Source organism: Colobus angolensis, unplaced genomic scaffold, assembly GCF_000951035.1.
Source record: "Colobus angolensis palliatus isolate OR3802 unplaced genomic scaffold, Cang.pa_1.0 Scaffold265, whole genome shotgun sequence".
Taxonomy (NCBI): domain Eukaryota; kingdom Metazoa; phylum Chordata; class Mammalia; order Primates; family Cercopithecidae; genus Colobus; species Colobus angolensis.
Window position 1 is genome coordinate 1664813 of NW_012115877.1, and position 15378 is coordinate 1680190.

Here is a 15378-nt window from a genome sequence, read left to right on the forward strand (position 1 = left end):
AAAAACATGGTGAAACCCCATCTCTACTAAAAGTACAAAAATTTGGCCAGGCACGGTGGCTCACGCCTGTAATCCCAGCACTTTGGGAGGTCAAGGCGGGTGGATCACGAGGTCAGGAGTTCGAGACCGGTCTGGCCAACCTGGTGAAACCCCTGTCTCTACTAAAAATACAAAAATTAGCCGGGCATGGTGGCATGTGCGTGTTAATCTCAGCTACTTAGGAGGCTGAGGCAGGAGAATTGCTTGAACCCAGGAGGTGGAGATTGCAGTGAGCCCAGATCGCACCATTGCACTCCAGCCTGGGTGACAAAGCGAGACTCCATCTCAAACAGCAAACAACAAAAAAAATTAGCCAGGCGTTGTGGCGCATACCTGTAATCCCAGTTACTTGGGAGGCAAGGCAGGAGAATCACTTGAACCTGGGAGGTGGAGGTTGCAGTGAGCTGAGATCGCGCCATTGCACTCCAGCCTGGGCTACAAGAGTGAAACCTCATCTTAAAAATTAATAATAAAGAAGAAGAAGAGGAATGTTTCATTGTATTTTTTTATTTTTTTTTTTTGAGACGGAGTCTCACTCTGTCGCCATGTTAGCCAGGCTGGTCTCGAACTCCTGACCTCATGATCTGCCTACCTCGGCCTCCTAAAGTGCTGGGATTACAGGCGTGAGCTACCCTGCCCAGCCAGACATTTTTTTTTTTTTTCCAAGGCAAGACCTTACTCTTGCCCAGACTGGAGTGCGGTGCCACAATAATGACTCACTGTAGCCTCGAACTCCTGGGCTCAAGCAATCCTACTGCCTCAGCTTCCCAGGTAGCTATGACCACAGGCTCATGCTACCACTCCCAGTTAATTTCATTTTATTTTTTGTAGAGATGGGGTCTCACTTTGTTGCCCAGGCTGGTCTGTATCTCCTGTGCTCAAGCAACCTTTCCCACTTTGGCCTCCCAAAGTGCTAAGATTACAGGCATGAACCACCATGCCCAGCCTGCATGAACTTTTTATATATTAGAATATTCACACGTTATTGTCTGTTACAGAGAGAAGCTAACAATGTAATTTGGTTTTACTTTCTTGAAATAAGTGTAAGTCAAGATTTTCCTTTTATGATTAAAAAGTTAAATGTCAACCAGGCGTGGTGGCTCACACCTGTAAATCCCAGCACTTTGGGAGGCCGAGGCGGGTGGATCACCTGAGGTCAGGAGTTCGAGACCAGCCTGGCCATCATGGCGAAACCCCATCTCTAAAAAAGCAAAAATTAGCCAGGCATGGTATCATGCACCTGTAATCCCAGCTACTCGGGAGGTTGAGGCATGAGAATCGCTTGAACCCAGGAGGTGGAAGTTGCAGTGAGCCAAGATAGCACTACTGCACTCCAGCCTGGGTGACAGAGCGAGACTTCATCTCAAAAAAATAAAAATAAAAATGTTAAATGTCATCAAAATTACCCTACCTAAATAAAGTCTAATATTTACTTAACTTCTAGAAAAAAGATGAAGATACTAAACTTCAAATTTGAGAAGTACTTGTTTTGCTCAATTAAAATAAATTTTTTTTAGCTGGATGTGGTGCCACACACTTGTAGTCCCAGCTACTTGTGAGGCTGGTACAGGAGGATGGCTTGAGGTCAGTGAGCTGTGATCACACCACTGCACTTCAGTCTGGGCAGCAGAGCGAGACTCAATCTCTAAAAGCATAAATTAATGAATTTTTACATACTAGAAAAATATCAGTTTTTAAATTTTTTTTTTAAATATGGAACATTTCACGAATTTGCATGTCATCCTTGCACAGGGGCCATGCTAATCTTCTCTGTATGATTCCAGTTTTAGTATATATTGCTGCCAAAGCAAGCACTTTATCAGTTTTTAATCCAGTCAGTATACATCCTTTCACTACCTGACTTTACGAGATCAGGCGCATTCAGGGTGCTATGGCCGTAGACTCTGCCTGACTTTTAAAAACTTGCCTGTTTCAGTGTTTATTCTTGGGAAAAGGCCATCAAAGTACACTGCTGACATGAACTTAAATTGTTAAACACTTTGGCAACATATACTGAAATAGTCACAATTTGATCTAAGTTTCTTACCTAACAAAATGATCACAAATTAATAGATGTTTCTTTAGCATGTTCTGGGAACTGCTCTAAGCACTTTTAGATGTATGAAAAGAGGAGGATACAAGTATATACAGAGTGATGCTATATATATGTATGTGCACATTTTCTTTTTCTTTTTTTCTTTTTTTTTTTAATTTTATTTTTTATTATACTTTAAGTTCTAGGGTACATGTGCATAGTGTGCAGGTTTGTTACATATGTATACTTGTGCCATGTTGGTGTGCTGTACCCATCAACTCGTCAGCACCCATCAATTCATTTATATCAGGTATAACTCCCCAGTGCAATCCCTCCCCCCTCCCCCCTCCCCATGATAGGCCCCGGTGTGTGATGTTCCCCTTCCAGAGTCCAAGTGATCTCATTGTTCAGTTCCCACCTATGAGTGAGAACATGCGGTGTTTGGTTTTCTCTTCTTGTGATAGTTTGCTAAGAATGATGGTTTCCAGCTGCATCCATGTCCCTACAAAGGACGCAAACTCATCCTTTTTTATGGCTGCATAGTATTCCATGGTGTATATGTGCCACATTTTCTTAATCCAGTCTGTCACAGATGGACATTTGGGTTGATTCCAAGTCTTTGCTATTGTGAATAGTGCCGCAATAAATATCTTTTTTTTAAATTTGAGACAGGGTCTCACTCTGTCGCCCAGGCTGGAGTGCTGTGGAGAGATCATAACTCACTGCAGCTTTGACCTCCCTGGCTCAGGTGATCCTCCCACCTCAGCCTCCCTACTGGTGGGGACTACAGGCATACACCACCACACCTGGGTAATTTTTTTTAGAAATGGGGCCTCGCTACATTGTCCAGGCTGGTCTTGAACTCCTGGGCTCAAGCAATCCTTCTGCCTTGGCATCCCCAAATGCTGTGATTTACAGGCATGAGCTATCACACCCAGTCTATGAGTACATTTTCTTAGAGAATAAAAGACTAACTTGTCTACACTGAGCATGTGTTAATACTCAGAGAAAATATTTTAATTTTTGTGGGTACATACTAGGTGTATATATTTATGGAGTACATGAGATGTTTTGATATAGTCATGCAATGTGTAATAGTCACATCATGGAGACTGCGGTATCCATCCTTCAAGTATTTACCGTTTGTGTCATAAACAATCCAATTATACTTTTTTAGTTATTTCAAAATGTACAATTAAATTATTATTGACTATAGTTATCCTGTTGTGCTATCAAATAGTAGGTCTTATTTATTCTATTTTTTTTGTACACATTAGCCATTTGTACCTCCCCCGGCATTCCCCAACTACCCTTCCCAGCCTCTGGTAACCATCCTTCTACTCTCTGTGTCCATGAGTTCAATTGTTTTGATTTTTTAATCCCACAAATAAGTGAGAACATGTAATTTTTTTTTTTCTGTACCTGAGTTATTTCACTTAATGATTTCCAAGGCTGGGCATGGTGGCTCACTCCTGTAATCCCAGCACTTTGGGAGACCAAGGTGGGCAGATTATTTGAGGTCAGAAGTTCTAGACTACCCTGGCCAATGTAGTAAAACCCCGTATCTACTAAAATACAAAGATTAGCTGGGCATGGTGGGGCATGCCTGTAATCCCAGCTACTTGGGAGGCTGAGGCAGGAGAATTGTTTGAACCCGGGAGGCGGAAGTTGCAGTGAGCCGAGGTTGTGTAAATATATATATTAAATATATATATGGTTTACAGTCTTAGATTTAAGTCTTTAATCCATTTTGACTTGATTTTTCTATATGGCAAGAGATAGGGGTCTAGTTTTGTTCTGCCTATGGATATCCAGTTCTCCTGCCACCTTTTATTGAAGAGACTGTGTTTTCCCCAGTGTATGTTCTTGGCACCTTTGTCGAAAATGAGTTCACTGTAGGTGTATGAGTTTGTTTCTGAGTTCTCTCTCCTGTCCCATTGGTCTGTATGTCTGTTTTTATGCCAGTACCATGCTGTTTTGGTTACTGTAACTCTATAGTATAGTTTGAAGTCAAGTAATATGATTCCTCCAGTTTTGTTCTTTTTGCTTAGGATCGCTTTGACTATTCTTGGTCTTTTGTGATTTCATATAAATTTTATTTTTTCTATTTCTGTGAAGTTGTCATTGGTATTTTGATAGGGATTGCATTGAATCTGTAGATTGCTTTGGATGGTATGGACATCTTAACAACATCGATTCTTCTAGTCCATGAACATGGAACATCTTTCCATTTTTTGATGTCCTCTTCAATTTCTTTCAGCAGTGTTTTATAGTTTTCATCATAGAGTTCTTTCACTTCTTTGGTTAAGTTAACCCTTTTCCCATTTGCCCTGAGAATACTCACCGGCAGTGCTTGTGGCTGCAGTGTTTACCCTGAGATAACTCTGCCACAAAATATCTTGCTTTAATTATTATTTTCACATCCACTCTAGTATATCAACTTTGGAAACAAAATTGATATGTCAGATATCACTGGGTTCAAGTGATCCACTACCACTACTGAAAACAGATTGCTGTAAATAGAATAATATACTAGATATCATTCCATTTGTATTTCTATTATAGTGGTATTTCCATTTATAAAATATAGTAATTATTGATCACTGAAAATGTCAAATCCTAGAAAATGTAGCATTCCACGTGTAATGTTTACACCATTCTCGAACAGTTGTTGGCCAGAGATTCATTTGATGAATTCAGTTTTTCTGAAATAGACAATTCTGATGATTCAGATGATTCTGATGTTCTGTTTAGTAATAACTCCAACAACAGTTTTTCTGTTTTATTTTAACATTGAAAATCAGATTTACTTCAGCCTCAAAGAGCATGATTATGTAAAATTAAATGAGCATTGGCAGCAAGCTGCACTTCTTTTTTGTAAATGGGAAAGGAATTAAGGAGAAATGTTGTTTAACATTTACACCTTAGCCCCTAGTCATATTGTGTGAAAATTAGAAAAGGCAAAAGAATTGTTCCATAAGTAAAACAAAACTGAAAGTTGATTTTCTTTTCTTTTCTTTTTTTTTTTTTTTTTTGAGAGAGAAAGTCTCACTTTTTCGCCCAGTCTGGAGGGCAGTGGCGTGATCTTGGCTCACTGCAAGCTTTGCCGCCCAGGTTCAAGCGATTCTGCTGCATCAGCCTCCCAAGTAGCTGGGATTACAGGTGCCTGCCACCATGCCTGGTTAATTTTTTTTGTAGTTTTTAGTAGAGACAGGGTTTCATCATCTTGGCCCGGCTGGTCTTGAACTCCTGACCCATGATCCGCCTGCCTTGGCCTCCCAAAGTGCTGGAATTACAGGCGTGAGCCACAGTGCCCGACCGAAAGTTGATTTTCTTATCATTCACTAAGTTTCCCTAGAACAAGCTTGTCCAGTCTGTGGGCCACATGCAGCCCAACACAAACATTTAAACTTCCTTAAAACATTATGAGGTTTTTTTTTTTTTGCGATTTTTTTTTTTTTTTTTTGCAGCTCATCAGTTTTCATTAGTATTAGTGTATTTTGTGTGTGGCCCAGGACAGCTGTTCTTCCAGTGCGGCCCTGGGAAGCCAAAAGATTGGACACCCCTGCCCTAGAGCTTCCTTTGCTGTTGGACACATGCTTTCCTACATCCCTATCTCTATATTTCTTAGCCATTTTTAGTCCAGGGATTCAAAGAGCCTCACGTCATGGCAATCCATACTTGAGCATTTGGGGATTAGTATTTGTAGTTCACTTTAATAACTGCTGTGCTAATGTAGAACATGACATGTGGGATTAGTGGAGAGAGCTATGAATCTAGGGCTTGGGATCAGATTTTTTTTTCTCATTATTCAAATAAGAAATCCATGTTGATTGAATTACATAATATAAGGCTGTGTAGTTACCTGTGCCTGAATAAAGTACTTTCAAGTGAGACTATCACAGTGAAGTCATCAGATGTTTAAGTTAATATTTATCAATAATACTACAAGACCACTTTTAGGGGTTTTAAAGTTCAATAAATAAGTAAGCCAGGCACAGTGGTTTATGCCTGTAATCCCAGCTCTTTGGGAGGCTGAAGCAGGAAGATCACTTGAGCCCAGGAAATCAACACCAGCCTGGGCAATGTAGTGAGACCATTTTCTCAAAAAAATTAAAAAATTAGCCATGCATAGTGGCACACATCTGTAGTCCCAGCTACTCGAGAGGCTATATTGGGAGGAGTGTGAGCCCAGGAGGTTGAGACTGCAGTGAGCTGTGATTGTGCCACTGCACTTCAGCCTGGGCAACAGAGCAAGACCCTGTCTCAAAAAAAAAAAAAAAACCCAAAAAACAAAATGGGTGATTTTCTTGTCAATAGTAAGACAGTGTTTCTAACAGTAAACCCTTCAGTGTGATGGCTTTAAAGGAATTCATTATTCCATACATTTGAATTGCATAATTATGTGAAGGAGTTACTCTATTACATTGTAATGGAGCAAATTAAAGGGGAAGGCAGATTCCTGAAGATTAAGAAATGGCGATGAAAATTGTTGAAAAGTTTAGATTTATCAATAATGTATACCCCTTCCTTTTCACTCTCTGGAAGTGTAGACTGCCCTGGTTATTTATTATATTCAACCTGCTCATTTTACTCTCCTTTTATTTTTCTGCAGTAATGTGTGTGGCTGGTATTGGACTCGTTGTATTATTCTTCAGTTGGATGCTCTCTATTTTTAGATCTAAATATCATGGCTACCCATACAGGTATGATTCTTCTTTTTTATTTATATAGTGATTACCAATACTTGGAATGATTAGAGTTGATATTGCTTTATAATATTGTTCTTTTTGCTTTGCTTCCAAACTATTTTATCTTCTATTCATCTATTTTTTTATTTATTATTTATTTATTTTTGAGATGGAGTTTTGTTCTTGTTGCCCAGACTGGAGTGCAATGGCACAATCTCGACTCACTACAACCTCTGCTTCCCGGGTTCAAGCGATTCTCCTGCCTCAGCCTACCAAGTAGCTGAGATTACAGGCGTGTGCCACCATACCCGGCTAATTTTGTATTTTTAGTATCAACAGGGTTTCACCATGTTGATCAGGTCTCGAACTCCTGACCTCAAGTGATCCACCTGCCTCATCCTCCCAAAGTGCTGGGATTATAGGCATGAGCCACTGAGCCCGGCCTATTCATTTATTTTCAGAGACAGGGTCTCACTCTGTCACTCAGGCCGAAGTGTAATGGTGTGTTCATAGCTCATTGTAACCTTGAACTCCTGAGCTCAAGCCATCATTTCACCTCAGCTTCCCAAGAGGCTAGGACTACAGTTGCACATGACTACACCCAGCTAATATTTTTATTTTTTGTAAAGAGAGGGTCCTGCTATGTTATCCAGGCTGGTCTTGAACTTCTGGCCTCAAGCGGTTCTCCTGCTCAGCCTCCCAGAGGGCTGGGATTATAGGCATTAGCCAGCCACCATGCCCAGACAGCTGTAATTCAGATATGTTCCATATAAAAATTAATTATAGTATAATGGACAATATTAGTATGTGATTTCTCAGGAACATCTTTTAGGTTTATTTTGCCATACCTAGTTTATTCTAGATATCTCTATAATACATAATGATTAGAACATTTTATGCCATTATCTATTCACATAGCTCCTTGTCTGCATACTATACTTCCTTTTGAAGAAGAAATGATTTTTTAATATGCTTTTAAAAACTTCTCACCTCTACTTTTTTTAAGAAATAGAGTGCCACTGTACTCCAGTCTGAGTAATAGAGTGAGACCCCATCTCAAAAATAATGATTATAATAATTTATCCTCTACAGAATACTAATTGGGATGTGAGGGTAATTTTGCTGGGACTTCTGTTAATTATTTGATCAGCAGAGTTGATTCGGTAGCAGTGTTGTGTGCCTGTAGTCCCAGCTACTCAGAAGGCTAAGGCAGGATGATCACTTGAGCCTGGGAGTCCCAGACCAGACTGAGCAACATAGTGAGACCCCATCTCTAAAAAATCGAAAAAATAAAATTATTAGTTAGTGTCTCTTTTCAGGAGATATTTTAGCTTGAGGGTTGTTCTATTTCGTTTTGTCATAAGACTAATGGGTCTGTCAGTGTTTCTCACTTTTTGTTATTGATACCCAAAGATTATCGCGTACGTACCAAAATGCTCTTTTATCTGTTAAAACCAACATACTGCTTATTGATTAAAAGTAAAGCCTACTTTTCTTTCAGAGACTAATAGATTGGTATATATTTTTGTTTCAGCTTTCTGATGAGTTAAAAAGGTCCCAGAGATATGTTGACACTGGAGTACTGGAAATTGAAAAATGAAAACTGTGTGTGTTTGAAAAGAAGAACGCAACTTGTGTATTTTGTATTACCTCTTTTTTTCAAGTGATTTAAATAGTTAATCATTTAACCAAAGAAGATGTGTAGTGCCTTAACAAACAATTCTCTGTCAAAATCATGAGGTATTTGAAAATGATTATCCTCCTAACCTTCTCTTCCCAGTGAACTTTATGGAACATTTAATTTAGTAGAATTAAATATATTATAAAAATTGTAAAACTACTACTTTGTTTTAGTTAGAACAAAGCTCAAAACTACTTCAGTTAACTTGGTCATCTGATTTTATATTGCCTTATCCAAAGATGGGGAAAGTAAGTCCTGACCAGGTGTTCCCACATATGCCTGTTACAGGTAACTACATCAGGAATTCATTCTTAGCTTTTCCATCTTTGCGTGGATGTGTATACTTTACACATCTTTCCTTTTGGGTAGAGAAATTATATGTGCCATGTGGTCTTCTGAAAATGGAACACCATTCTTTAGAGGACACGTCTAGCCCTCAAAAAGACAGTCATTTCTCCTCCTCCTTGCCTATTTCCTACTGAAATACAGGGCTGTCTGTGATTTTTTTGTTTGTTTGTTTGTTTTGTTTTGTTGTTTTTTTGAGACAGGGTCTTACTGTGTCACACAGGTTGAAGTGCAGTGGCGTGAGCTCGGCTGACTGCAAACCCTGCCTCCCAGGTTTAAGCGATTCTCCTGCCTCAGCTTCCCAAGTAGCTGGGATTTACAGGTGTGCACCGCCATGTCAGGCTGATTTTTGGATTTTTAGTAGAGACAGGGTTTCGCCAAGTTGTTCAGTCTGGTCTTGAACTCCTGGGCTCAAGTGATCTGCCCGCCTCAGTCTCCCAAAGTGCGAGGATGACATGTGTGAGCTACCACACCAGCGATGTCTATGCTTCTCGATAGCTTTGAACATGAAAAAAGGACATCTATTGGGAGGCCAAGGCAGGTGGATTGCTTGAGGCCAGGAATTAGAGACCAGCCTGGCCAACAAGGCAAAACCCCGTCTCTACTAAAAATGTGAAAATTAGCTGGGCTTGGTGGCTCATGCCTGTAATCCCAGCTACTTGGGAGGCTGAGGCACGAGACTTGCTTAAACCTGGGAGGTGGAGATTGCAGTGAGCCAAGATCATGCTACTGCACTCCAGTCTGAGTCACAGAGTGAGATTGTCTCAAAAAAAAAAAAAATCTCTAAATACAGGATTATGATTTCTGCTTGAGTATGGTGTTAACTACCTTGTATTTAGAAAGATTTCTGATTCATTCCATCTCCTTAGTTTTCTTTTAAGGTGACCCATCTGTGATAAAAATATAACTTTAGTGCTAAAATCAGTGTGACTTATACATGGTCTAAAATGTTTCTGCAAATTAGAGTTTGTCACTTATTCCATTTGTACCTAAGAGAAAAATAGGCTCAGTTAGAAAAGGACTCCCTGGCCAGGTGTGGTGGTTTACACCTGTAATCTCAGCACTTTGGGAGGCCGGGGCAGGCAGATCATGAGGTCAGGAGTTCGAGACTATCCTGGCCAACATGGTGAAACCCCATCTCTACTAAAAGTACAAAAATTAGCTGGGTGTGGTGGTGGGCACCTGTAATCCCAGCTACACAGGAGGCTGAGGCACGAGAATCACTTGAACTCAGGAGATGGAGGTTGCAGTGAGCCAAGATCACGCCACTGCACTCCAGCCTGGCAATAGAGCAAAACTCCATCTCAAAAAAAAAAAGAAAAAAAAAGAAAGAAAAGGACTCCCTTAGAATGGGAAAGGAAAATCATAAAATACTGAGTTGTTGCCTGTATATAGAAATTAAGCGTTTCTCGAAAGCTGTTCTGTGTTTTGCCGTTATTTTGTCTTTATTCTCTTCCTTTAGGTGGAGAAACAAAGTACAAATTTGAAGGGATTTTTTTTTTTTATTTTGTCTTTTTTTTTTTTCTGCCAGTGGGAATAACCATATATGCTAACCAAATTTCTGTGAAGAATGTTTTCATGGTTATCATTATATCTAACTATAACCTCCTCATAGTTGTGAAGAGTAACCTGAAATGCCACTGTTGTGGAAATAGGATAATTGTAATTGTGAAAAAATAATTTTAAGGAAATCTTACAAGAATTACATTAAAAAGATACTATGACTGCCACCTGCTATTTACCTTCGAATAACCCTGCCATGTGGTTTGCAGAAAGAGATGGATATAGTAGCCTTAGAAGAAATATTTTATGTGGGGTTTTTTGTTTTTCATTACTAGATTTCATGGATGAGGGGATATGGTTGACCTTTTACTCTTTAATGGAGCAGCCACTTTTTGTTAATTACTCACCTGTAAATTGTGAGATTCTGAATTCCTTACCTGCTATTCTTGCACTTGTCTCAGGCCAAATCTATGCTGTGGTTCTAATGAGACTTGTATGAAGATGCCCTGATTTGTACAGATTCACCACAGGAATACTACTGCCATGTAATCTGTATAGTTCCAGATAATTTGACATGATCATTGACAGAATGACAGTTTTTTGTATTTGCTTTTTCTCCCTTCAAGAGCACATTCTTCTGTAAGGAGAGAGGCAGCATTCTGGCTAAAATGTGTGGAAAGCTAATTTACTACACTTATAAAATAGTGTTACTTTTGTGAAAATTTTGAATTAGCTTTCATATGAAGTGCCTTAAGTAGACTCTTCATTTACTTTTCTAGTAATGGTTTAAACATCATTTGTTATGCATTTTTAAGATACAATTCAGAATGACTCATTGTAGTGGCAAAGATAACCAAATGTCTGGCTGTTTGCTTTTTGACCATATCAATAAACTTTTACAATCTAAATTCTGAGTTTTTGATTACCATCTAAAGAGGAGTGAGTTTTAAACACTAAACTAGAATTGTAAAATTAGGATATTCCATTTTGAAGTTATAGTTAAATTCATTTAAATTTCATATTGTCCTAAGGACAGTTTGATGGGACAGTTTCTTTAAGTATTTCTGGATTGGGATATATTCTTCTAGGAATCTATACATGGTCCCTCATTCTTAATGTTGTTACCCATTAGGTGAGTCAAAACAACCAAGATGAGTAGATAAATGATTGTTTGCAACAATTGATCTACCTTTCGTCTCAGACAGTGAACATTCCTTGACTAGGTAATTTCCTTTTGGTAATAAAACCTTGATTTGAAAGTTACCCTGGCAGATTATCAAGTTATATGAAACTAGACAGCAGCTCATTTGCAAACATGGAGTAGAAACACTGCACAGGGAGCAAAGAGATCTTTTAGACCTTACTCTGTTTCTAACTATATGACCATAGGTGTCACCTGAACCTCTCTGAACATATTTCTTTATACTAAGTAGAGTGTATTAGACTAAATTACCTTAGTAGTCTTTCCTGCTGTATTGTTCTATTATGCAAAATATTAAAGATGCACTTAAATTTGAATAGATAATATTTTTATATCCGGATTTGGTGCTGAACTAAAATCAGTTGAAATGGAGGATGTTCTGCAGTCAGATTTCTGAAGAAGCTAGGAAATGCTGGTGGAGGCCATTATAACTACAAATTGCTTAATATGCATTGAAATATTTTTTAGAAAGGATGCACTTAGAACTCTATTAGACCGTTCTTGCATTGCTGTAAAGAAATACCTGAGATTGGGTAATTTATAAAGAAAAGGGATTTAATTGGCTCACAGTTCTGCAGGGTGTACAGGAAGCATGATGCTGGCATCTGCTCAGCTTTTGGGGAGGCCTCAGGAAACTATAAACATGGTGGAAAGCAAAGGGGGAGCAAGCACATTACATGGCCAGAGCAGGAGCAAAAAGGCTAGGGGAGTTGCCACACACTTTTCAATGATCAGATCTCGCGATAACTCACTATTGCAAGGACAGTGCCAAAAGGATGGTACTAAACCATTCATGAGAAACCTGCCCCCATCCAGTCATTTCCCACCAGGTCCCACCTCCAACATTGGGAATTACAATTGAACATGAGATTTGGGTGGGGACAAAGATCCAAACCATATCAGAACCAATATGTTAATAAGTTTTTTTTTTTTTTTTTGAGATAGAGTCTCACATTGTCGCCCAGGCTGAAGTGCAGTGGGGCAATCTTGGCTCACTGCAGCCTCCACCTCCTGAGTTCAAGCAATTCTCATGTCTCAGCCTCCCGAGTAGCTGGGACTACAGCCAAATGCCACCCCACACCTGGCTAATTCTTGTATTTTTAGTATAGACAGGGTTTCACCACGTTGACAAGCCTGGTCTCAAACTCCTGACCTCAGGTGATCCACCTGTCTTGCCCTCCCAAAGTGCTGGGATTACAGGCGTGAGCCACCGTGCCCAGCCTCGAGGTCTTGATTTACATGGGTTCAGCCCAATTCTGAGCAAGAATGAGGTCAGCAACTGTAATAGTATGCTGTTACAACAGAAAGTCAAAGCCAAAAGGACCTTAGGTACCATTTAAATCAGCCCCTTCATTTTGACTGCTGAAGAAACCTGCCATAGAAAAGTGAAGCAATTTACTGAAGTTTATTCCAGGGAAGTGCCTACAGGTTTCCTATCTAGCTGCAAATTCCCTATGGATTACATTTCAAGTGTAGATGCAAATTACTCCCTTGAAACCATACTGTAGTTCAAGCTTATCCAACCCACAGCCCATGGGCTGCATGCAACCCAAGATGGCTCTGAATGCAGCCAAACACAAATTCATAAACTTAATTAAAACATTACGAGTTTTTTTCTGATCATTTTTTAGCCCATCAGCTATCATTAGTGTTAGGGTACTTTATGGGTGGCCCAAGACAATTCTTCCAATATGGCCCAGGGAAGCCAAAAGATTGGACACCCTTGCTGTAGTTCGTGCTCACTAGGTTTGCTTCCTGACATCTTGATTGCTTGGAGAAGAGTCCTAATGAGAGAGATATTTCCCTAGAGGAGCTGAGCAGACTTCCTAAAGAGGAAGGAGTTTAATCTACCTTTAATCTGTGAATGTAGAATTTAGGTGGGGACACTGTATATTAGGGTTCTGTAGAGGAACAGAACTAATAGGATAGATGTGTATATGAAGGGGAGTTTAGGCTGGGCACAGTGGCTCACACCTATAATCCCAGCACTTTGGGAGGCCCAGGTGGGTGGATCACTTTGAGGCCAGGAGTTCAACACCAGCCTGGCCAACATGAAACCCTGTCTCTACTAAAAATACAAAAATTAGCCGGGCATGGTGGTGTGGCATGCACCTGTAATCCCAGCTACTCGGGAGGCTGAGGCAGGAGAATCACTTGAACCCGGGAGGCGGAGATTGCAGTGAGCCGAGATCGAGCCACTGCACTCCAGCCTGGGCAGCAGAGCAAGACTCCGTCTCAAAAAAAGTTGGGGGGGGGAGTTTATTAAGGAATATTGACTCACACGATCAAAAGATGAAGTCCCACAATAGACCATCTGCAAGCTGAGGAGCAAGGAAGTCAGCCCATGTCCCAAAACCTCAAAAGTTGGGAAGCCAACAGTGCAGCCTTCTATGTGGCCAAAGTCCAAGAGTCTAAAAGCTGAAGAACCAAGTCCAGTGTTCCAGGGCAGGAAGCATCCAGCACAGGAGAAAGATGAAGGCCAGAAGACTCAGGAAGTGACATCCTTCCACGTTCTTCTGTCTGCTTTATTCTAGCCATGCTGGCAGCAGATTAAATGGTGCCCACCGAGATTGAGGGTGGGTCTGCCTCTCCCAGTCCACTGACTCAAATGGAGGGTGTTGTTGGCAACACCCTCACAGACACACCCGGGAACAATACTTTGCATCCTTCAATCCAATCAAGTTGACACTCAATCATCACAGAGGGAGGTAGCTGGCAAGATGGCGAAATAGGAACAGCTCCAGTCTGCAGCTCCCAGCAAGATCAACGCAGAAGGAAGGTGATTCCTGAATTTCCAACTGAGCCTCTCCTGGTGATACCCAGGCAAGCAGGGTGTGGAGTGGACCTCCAGCAAACTCCAGCAGACCTGTAGCAGAGGGGCCTGACTGTTAGAAGGAAAACTAACAGAAAGGAATAGTATTAACATCACCAACATCAAAGACCAAAGGTAGATAAATCCACGAAGATAGGGAGAAACCAGCACAAAAAGGCTGAAAACTCCAAAAACCAGAACACCTCTTATCTTCCAAAGGATCACAACTCCTCGCCAGCAAGGGAACAAAACTGGATGGAGAATGAGTTTGATGAATTGACAGAAGTAGGCTTCAGAAGGCAGGTAATAACAAAATCCTCCGAGCTAGAAGAGTATGTTCTAACCCAATGCAAGGAAGCTAAGAACCTGGAAAAAAAGATTAGACGAATTGCTAACTAGAATAACCAGCTTAGAGAAGAACATAAATGACCTGATGGAGCTGAAAAACACAGCACAAGAACTTCGTGAAGCATACACAAGTATCAATAGCCAAATCAATCAAGCAGAAGAAAGGATATCAGAGATTGAAGATCAACTCAATGACATAAAGTGAGAAGACATGATTAGAGAAAAAAGGAGTGAAAAGAAACGAACAAAGCCTCCAAGAAATATAGGACTATGTGAAAAGACCAAATCTACATTTGATTGGTGTACCTGAAAGTGACAGGGAGAATGGAACCAAGTTGGAAAACACTCTTCAGGATATTATCCAGGAGAACTTCCCCAACCTACCAAGACAGACCAACATTCAAATTCAGGAAATACAGAGAACACCACAAAGATATTCCTCGAGAAGAGCAACCTCAAGACACATAATTGTCAGATTCACCAAGGTTGAAATGAAGAAAAAAATGTTAAGGACAGCCAGGAGAAAGGTCGGGTTACCCACAAAGGGAAGCCCATCAGACTAACAGCGGATCTCTCAGCAGAAATCCTACAAGCCAGAAGAGAGTGGGGACAATATTCAACATTCTTAAAGAAATGGCGCCGGGCGCGGTGGCTCAAGCCTGTAATCCCAGCACTTTGGGAGGCCGAGACGGGCGGATCATGAGGTCAGGAGATCGAGACCAT

The 15378-nt window shown here is 40.5% G+C and overlaps 1 protein-coding gene across 1 annotated transcript in view; it reads left to right on the forward strand.

Moving 5' to 3' along the window:
* The window catches only part of MAGT1 (magnesium transporter 1), a 62846-nt gene extending 51644 nt beyond the window's left edge, over positions 1-11202 (forward strand). Inside the window, exons 9-10 of the mRNA XM_011947438.1 lie at positions 6690-6780; positions 8300-11202. Of these exons, the coding sequence (XP_011802828.1) occupies positions 6690-6780; positions 8300-8315 (107 nt within the window). The 3' untranslated portion in view covers positions 8316-11202. The remainder of the gene's footprint in view (positions 1-6689; positions 6781-8299) is intronic.
* The last annotated feature ends 4176 nt before the right edge of the window (positions 11203-15378 follow it).